Consider the following 8,259-nt stretch of genomic DNA (forward strand, 5'->3'; position numbering starts at 1 on the left):
CATGATTTGTTGAGGCATTACAAGAGAAAAACAACCCCTAGATGCATGATGAAGATCGACTTGAGGAAAGCCTATGACATGGTAAGTTGGAAATTTGTAGAAGAGGTCTTGAAGGGATATGAATTTCCTCAATCTTTTGTTCAAATGGTTATGATGTGTATATCTTCAACAAGATTCTCAATCAAGGTTAACAGAGAGGGGCATGGATACTTTGAAGGGAAGAAGGGTCTTAGGCAAGGAGATCCAATATCTCTTTTGCTCTTTGTATTGGTGATGGAGTACCTAACTAGAACACTCAGAAAAATGAGCGAACTTTCAGATTTTAAATTTCACCCCACGTGCGAAGAACTCAGGTTGCACACCTAATATTTGTGGATGATCTCATGACATTCTGTAAAGGAGAGGTAAAGTCTATTCAAATGGTATTGAAGGCTTTAGATCACTTTAGCCAAACTACCGGGCTAATGGCTAATGTGGAGAAGACAAACATATTCTTGGCTGGAATAATAGAAGAGGTCTAGACAGAAATTTTATCTCTGATAGGATTTTCTATAGGCCAGTTACCAATAAAATAAGATGTCTTGGCTTGCCATTAACATCCAAGAAGTGGAGAAAAATGGAATGATACCAGCTTCTTGAGAAGGTCACTGACAGAATCAATAATGCTTATGCTAGGAAACTATCCTATGCAGGTAGACTACAAATAGTTAATGCAGTCTTATTCTCCATCTATAATTTTTGGGGAGCTGTCTTTATTCTTCCACAAATTGTGTTAAAGGCCGCCGACAAGAAATGTAAAGAGTTTGTGTGGGGAAGTTCAGAAGATCACAGGAAAATACTATTAGTGGCATGGGACAAGGTTTGTATACCCAAGAAATTTGGTGACCTCAATATAAAAAGGTGTAGAAGTGGAATAAAGCATCGGTGGGTAAATTGTTGTAGCAAGTATCAGAGAAATAAGATGTTTTATGGGTTAGATGGGTACACGTGGTCTATATAAAACAACATATGAATGTATGGGATCATAATCCTCCAGGTGATTGTAGTTGGTATTGAAGGAAGCTAATGGCTCTAAAATAGGATATGGCTGGATGGTATCAGGATACGAGGTACAAGCTGATAAAGAATGGGATTTACTCGATAACAAGGAGCTATAATGAAATGTTAGGGATGCAGAATAGGTTGAGAGTAGCTAATCTTGTATGGACAAGGTTTATGCAACTAATGCACAAATTCATTATTTGATTAGCAAACCAAAATAGGTTACTAACCAAGGCTAGGATGCTAAGATTGAAAATGCCCATAGAAGAGGAGAATTATTGTCTATGTAACGCAAGTGTGTTAGAAACTCCACAACATCTGTTTGCCAAATGTGCTTCGGTTACCGAGGTTCGAGATGGGTTGTCACAATGGATGGGTGTGCCTATGGTCAATATGAATGCACCTAACAGTCTAGTATGGTGGGGACAGAGAAAATGGAGAAAACTGAAGAAGGAAATAATGATGGCTGTTTGGGGGGCCATGATATACCACCCATGGAAAGCAAGGAACTGGAGGATATTTCGATAGATACATGTAAACACACAATTCACGATCACAAAAATTCAGGAGGAGGTGAGGAATAGGTTGGGAGTACTGCAAGCAAATAAAAAAGTTGAGAAAGTAAAAGATGTGTTGCTCAAGCTAGGTTGTGGATAGTGTTTAATTTCTCATAGTTCTTCTAGTATTAAGTTTGAGTTTACCTTGCCTGTAGGAGTTGTTTTTTTTCCTTTGGTAGCATGTCCTGAGGCTTGATAACTTATAGGTGCTCTTTACTTTGTACAAAATCAGAGAAATTTTGGAGTAATGGTAATATTTCACAGTTGTTACCAAAAAAAAAGCACCTCTCACCCCTATTTTCTTTCTTCTTCACAACCCCTTACCCAGCCCGCCCGCCCCGCCCTTTACCCTGCAACGCAGCCTCCTCCCCCTTTTTATCCTTTTCAAACTACCCCACCTCTCCCCTCTCTATTTTTTATTTTCTTTAAACTTAAACATATTACCAATAGCCATTAAGCAAACCCAACAAAATCAATTCAAAACATAATTAAAAGCCCCTTTTGATTCTAACACAAACCCAACAAAATAAATATCTTAAAATATACCATACAACAAAAACATGGAAAACAAAATCAAGATTGAATTTTCAAAACGTAATTATAAGACCTTTATGATTCCTTCATCAAACCATCAATTCAAGAAACAACAATGCAATAGCATCACCACATTCCAATTCAAAACTCTTCATTCCGAAATATTCTGACAAAACTCACCGAAAAATGATTAAAACAAACTCAAAAAAATATATGCACACCATTAACACCACCACCACCATTAACACCACCACCACCATTAACACCGTCGCTAATTATTTTTCTTTAATTTCAATTTTATTTCAAATTTTCAAATTTTCAAATTCATGAAGATAACTTTTAATTTTAGAAATTCAATTTCATTCTTTTATAATAATCTTAAGTCAAGGGGTTTAGGTGGGGAGAAGGATTTGGTAATTGAAGGAGAAGAAATTGGGGGTTTGGAGGGAAGGAGGTGGGGCTGGTTGTGGAGAAATTGATTTTTGAAGGAGAAGAGGGATTGGTGGTGACGGGTTTGGAGATTAAAAATTATGGTGGGGGTGGGGATAGAAGAAGAAGATGGGAAATGGTGGTGGAGGGGTATGAAGAAGATGAAGAAATGGGGGTGGGGGTATGAAAAAGGTGGTTTTATATATATATATATATATATATATTAAAAAGTGGGGCCATATTAGTTTTTAAATTAAAAAACACATTTTTTTTAATTTCACGTCAGTTTTAGGGGTGAAAATAATATACTTTAAAGATGTTAAGAGGGTAAATAAATAAAAGTTAAGTTTAAGTGTTAAAGTAAGTTTGGAGGACAAATTCAGGGGGGAAAAGATGTCTTTTCTCTATATTTTATTAGGTGATGTGAAAATAGTAAACTTAATTCGTTTATATACTATTTACAAGTTTGGATTTGTGACATAGAAAGTAACTTCAACATGTTAAAACACATTCACAGTGTAGAAGGATTTTAAATATTGGACTAGAATTCCACTATAGGAAAATATATGGTGTGAACAATATGGAAACTGGAAATTAGCCTTGTTTTTTTAATTCCTTTAATTGTATTTTACTTGTATTAAACCTTTCTCTTAAATAATATTGAACAGTGTGAAAATTACACTAACTATCAAGTAGAAAACTTGGCTAACCAAGCTGTATTTTAACAGAGAAGAAGGAAACTGTTTTATTACTTGTCATGTGTATTGCATTGTTCTCACTAGCATCTATACATAGATGAATGTATATCTTCTACAAGTTTCTTATCTCAACCACATTACGCACTACACTACACACTCAGTTGCCAGCTCACCATATGACTAACAAACCAACTAATTGAAATGTAAGTAAATCAATCAATGTAACAGTAAAACTGAAAAATGATCACAGTAACTAAGCTAATTAACTAACACAGTAACTAAGCTAACTACCTGAACTTTTCAATACTCCCCCTCAAGCTGAAGGGTGCAAAATGTTAAGCACACCAAGCTTGCTCAACAATTTAGAGTGTTGATCATGACCCAGGCTCTTAGTCAGCATATCAACTGCTTGATGTTGTGAAGAGATATACAAAGTCTGCACTAAATCATTCTTGATTTTATCTCTGATAAAATGGCAATTAATTTTTATATGCTTTATTCTCTCATGAAAGATAGGATTGGCAGCTAACTGCATGGATGACTTACTATCACTGAATAATGTGATAGGTTTATGAACCAATACATTTAACTCTGCAAATAAGCCTTCTAGCAAGTGAGTTCTGCTACACTTGAAGCCATGCTTTTGTACTCAGCTTCAGCTGAACTTCTAGAGACTGTGTTATTTCTTGGATTTTCAAGACACTAAGGAACCATCAACCTGAAGTACATATTCAGTCACAGACTTTCTTGTCTTAGGACAAGCAACCTAGTCTGAGTTACACCAACAAACTAAGTCATTATTAGTTTGATTCTTCAATCAGATGCCCTGACCTACTAAGCCCTTTACGTATCAGATCACCCTCTAAGTAGCTTCTATATGAGATCTCTTAGGCATTTGAATAAACTGGTTCAATGTCTGAACGACATAACTGATATCAGGTCTAGTTATGGTAGCATACATAAGGTTTCTAACTAACCTTTGATAGTGAGTTGCATCCATCAAAATGATATCACCAGTACAACCTATGGTTTCATTTGAAAGATTCATTTTATTCTCTCCTGCTTTAACTACCTCATTTCTTGTGAAAAACACATTATTATCTGCTGCAATGTGATGGGTAGCACCAGAATCTACTATCCACTCTTGTATTCTCCATCAGTGAACCCTTGTCCTTTGGCTAGCATCGCATTATTGATTTCTTTGTAACCACCATGACTAGTTAAAGCAATTTGACCTATATCTCCACCAATAATCTATCCATTGAAACTATTAGATGAAAATTGAGTATTGACTTGACCTGCATATTAACTTCTAAGATGCCTAGGGTTATTAAATTTTCAAGAATCCTAATGTCTATATTCACTTGCATGATTGTGATGCAGAAATCCTTTTGAACTTCCATTACTATAATTCCTATCATCTTGTAGCAATTCTCTCTTGTATGCCCAGTGAAATGACAATAGTCACACTTCTTCCCTTTGTAATTCTAATTTCTATTACTAATTTCTGAGCTTCTATTGATCTGCATTACAATAGGATCTGATTTCTCACTTGTGATAGATGCAAAAGCAAGTTATTGCAACTCATCTTTTGCTATCATAGCATATGCCTGATTAAGAGAAGGTGTAACTTCCTTCAATAGAATCTGTCTCTTAGCCTGATCATAAGAATCATTCAAGCCACCAAGAAACTGTATCAACCTCATTTGAGCAAGACAATCTACATAATCCTTAGAACTTGGACAATCACACGAAGGAGCAGAAATCACTGCATCATATTTACTACACGAACTCTTTAGCTTCGTGAAGTAAGTAGCTACTGAATCAGTTTCTGTGATAATGTGTTGATTTCTCTATGTAATTTATACAATCTCATACAATTCACTTTATCAAACATTTCCTTTAGATCTTCTCCTTCACGAGCATTTGTTACATATACAATTTCATTCAGCAACTCTGAACTAACTGAGCTCATCAACCAGGATAATACTATGGTATTAGCGGTCTCTCATTTTTCATGTAACTCTTCTCTGTTACATCTTCTTATTGCATGCACCAGTCACAAAATCAAATTTCCTTTTTCCCAATAATGCAATCCTTATTGATCTACTTCACACTTCATAATTCTTTGATCAAACAAGCTTAACTAAAATCAGAGTAGCTCCAGACACATCTAATGTGCCTATGAATAAAGGATCACTCGAATCAATCTTAGGTGCCATTTCTACTGCTCTACATCAATTACAGAGGAAAATTCAATTTGAAATCAATTGAAAAATAAAAAATTACAGCTAAATAGAGATTAATTCCTTTATCACGATAGAGATCTAAACTCTATCTATCTAGCATCCATGGTCGTTGCTTTGATATCATGTAAACTACACTAACATCGAGTAGAAAGCTTGGCTAACCAAGCTGTATTGAACAGAGAAGAAGAAGGAACTATTTTATTAACTGTCATGTTGATTGCATTGTTCCCACTAGCGTCTATATATAGATGAATGTACATCTTCTAGAAGCTTCTCATCTCAACTACATTACACACTGCACTACACACTTAGTTGCCAGCTCACCATACGACTAACAAACCAACTAACTCAAATGTACAGTAAATCAATCAATGTAACAGTAAAACTGAAAAATGATCACAGTAACTAAGCTAACAAACACAATAACTAAGCTAACTAAATGAACTTTCCAATATACAGGGACATGTTATGAGAAAGATCAAACAACATATAAAAATATGGACACAGAGGATCAATTTCAAAATGTTGTTTGCACCCTCAACAATTGCTACGGTATGAAGATCACATTACTCCTCTGCTTCAATTCATGTACTTTTTACAGAATAGAGCGAGCATTGACTGACAATATAATCTGCAAAATGGAAATTATATTTTCTACAGATCGTTGGGATCTTGATTGGTGTATCGTCCTTGCTAAGAAAGCTAATGATTGGAAATGAGGCTCCATTGCATGTTATTGATAGCTCTGCATCTATGCTTGGGTATAAAGACTGAAATAACTTCATTTTAAATGAGCTTATAACAAAGCTTAATTTTGAATGTTTTGTATATATAACATGGCAATTGACTTAATGCTACTATGTGTTTTGTGCTGCAGTGAGGCTACAATACCAGCAATGACATTGATAATTGGAGCAAATCTTCTTAAAGGTTTGTTTGAGGATTCTTCTGATGCTTCTTGTATATGAATTTTTGCATTATCACTTTATTAGTTCAACATTTTCACAGTACTTATCATAGATGGATATCAAAAATTCTTATATTATCAATGTGTATAAATTAAACTGGTGTTGGCATTTAATATAAGTGCAGGGCTGAAAAAGTCAGGAGTAGGTATGTGGGTGGTGATAGGGATTCAAGTAATACGTTATGTGGCATTACCACTATCAGGAATTTGTGTTGTGAAAGCTGCACGCCATTTTGGATTGGTTGGATCAGATTCCTTATATCAGTTTGTACTTCTCTTGCAATATGCACTTCCCTCTGCCATGACTATTGGTATCTACCAGCTCATCATTTACTTCTTCCCTCTCTCTTTGTTTTTCTACAGTATTATATTACTTTATCCGTTTCCTTCACGCCTCCCGGGGAGCTTCCATCCATTTTGCTTCTTTCGTGACTCAAACTCACTATCTTTTGATTGAAAGCATGGAATGTATATCATCTGAAGCAACTCCCTCTTGTCTATTACAATACTTTCTTCGTTTCAGTTTATATGACATAGCTTAAGTTAATTTCTTAAAATGTATAGCCTAAAACACATCATATATTAGTGTACCTATAATTTTTTTTGAAATTTATGACGTGAAAAATGTGATAATATTTATGTGGTTATAAAAAGTTCTCATTAAAGATAAAATAAGAGATGTAAAACTAATTATTTTCAAATTTAGAAGATTGTCATTTTTTTTTTTTAAGAAAATGACCAAAATGAAAAGGGTGTGTCGTATAAATTAAGGAGAAGAAAATATCTTTTTGGTTATCTAATGATGTAAGAAATCTTATGCGCACACTGAAAAGTTTATATATGTAGAAATTAAACTTTTCTTTTGCAAATATTTGTGCAATTATTTCTCATTTCAAAAGCAATTTTTGTCTTATTCTTTCCATTTGGCCTTTTTTGTTGGAAAATGAGCAGGTACAATTACACAGTTGTTTGAAGTTGGTGAATGTGAATGTTCAGTGATTATGCTATGGAATTATGCACTGGCATCAGTTGCACTTACTCTATGGACGACTTACTACATGTGGATTTTATCTTGAGTTATTTGTACAAAATAGAGATATTCACCGTTTGGTTATTTAGTTACAATATCGCCAACAAATATATTAGTTTTGTATCTTTCAATATAATTGTTCGCAACAAATTTTCGTTGTGCGAAAAATTAACTGCAAGCAAAAATAAAAATAAATAAAAAGAATAATTTTTTTAAAAGTAATTTTGCGAGTACAATTCCGTTATTCTCTCGATTCTTATCTCCTAAGCTTTTCCGTAATTTGAGGGCCTTTATAGCATAATTCTTGAACTTCCGGATGATTTGAGCCTCCCAGAAATTTGTTTAGATCTCCAGGAATTGTTTGTCAGCACTTCGTCTTATCGAGTTGACCTCCGGGCAGAATTCCGTTAGTCGATTCGTTGAAGAGCTGTGTAATCAATGCAAAAGCTTCCTCCAATGCTTGTAGAATGACCTCAGAAAATTGTGTAACCCTCCTATTTATAATTGTAGGGGGTAGGCAGTCCAAGTGTAAATAACCCCTTTTGTCTCATTCTGATTGGTCCATTCAATTTTCAAGCTTATCACAAATGTTATGTGACAAGGTTGCTTGTGATTGGCCAAAAACATGTCATTTGAGGCACTTGGCGATGTTTTATTGACTCTTGAACTTGACTTGGATTGCCACATCATTTGATGAGTGTGGTCTTGCTTCATTGGTCTTTAATTTGACTGGGATGCCAGGTCATTTGACACG

At 34.8% G+C, this 8,259-nt stretch overlaps 1 protein-coding gene across 3 annotated transcripts in view; it reads left to right on the forward strand.

Moving 5' to 3' along the window:
• Positions 1-7,727, forward strand: part of LOC107853233 (protein PIN-LIKES 3) — a 16,712-nt gene extending 8,985 nt beyond the window's left edge. For 2 of the 3 annotated variants that reach the window (XM_047404501.1, XM_047404510.1), the window contains 4 exons: positions 5,968-6,060; positions 6,169-6,269; positions 6,386-6,438; positions 6,601-7,727. In XM_047404501.1, the coding sequence (XP_047260457.1) occupies positions 5,968-6,060; positions 6,169-6,269; positions 6,386-6,438; positions 6,601-6,932 (579 nt within the window). In that variant the 3' untranslated portion in view covers positions 6,933-7,727. The remainder of the gene's footprint in view (positions 1-5,967; positions 6,061-6,168; positions 6,270-6,385; positions 6,439-6,600) is intronic. The other variant, XM_016698232.2, reaches the window with a different exon arrangement.
• Positions 7,728-8,259: the final 532 nt, after the last annotated feature.

The sequence above is a fragment of the Capsicum annuum genome, chromosome 2, assembly GCF_002878395.1.
Source record: "Capsicum annuum cultivar UCD-10X-F1 chromosome 2, UCD10Xv1.1, whole genome shotgun sequence".
NCBI classification, from domain to species: domain Eukaryota; kingdom Viridiplantae; phylum Streptophyta; class Magnoliopsida; order Solanales; family Solanaceae; genus Capsicum; species Capsicum annuum.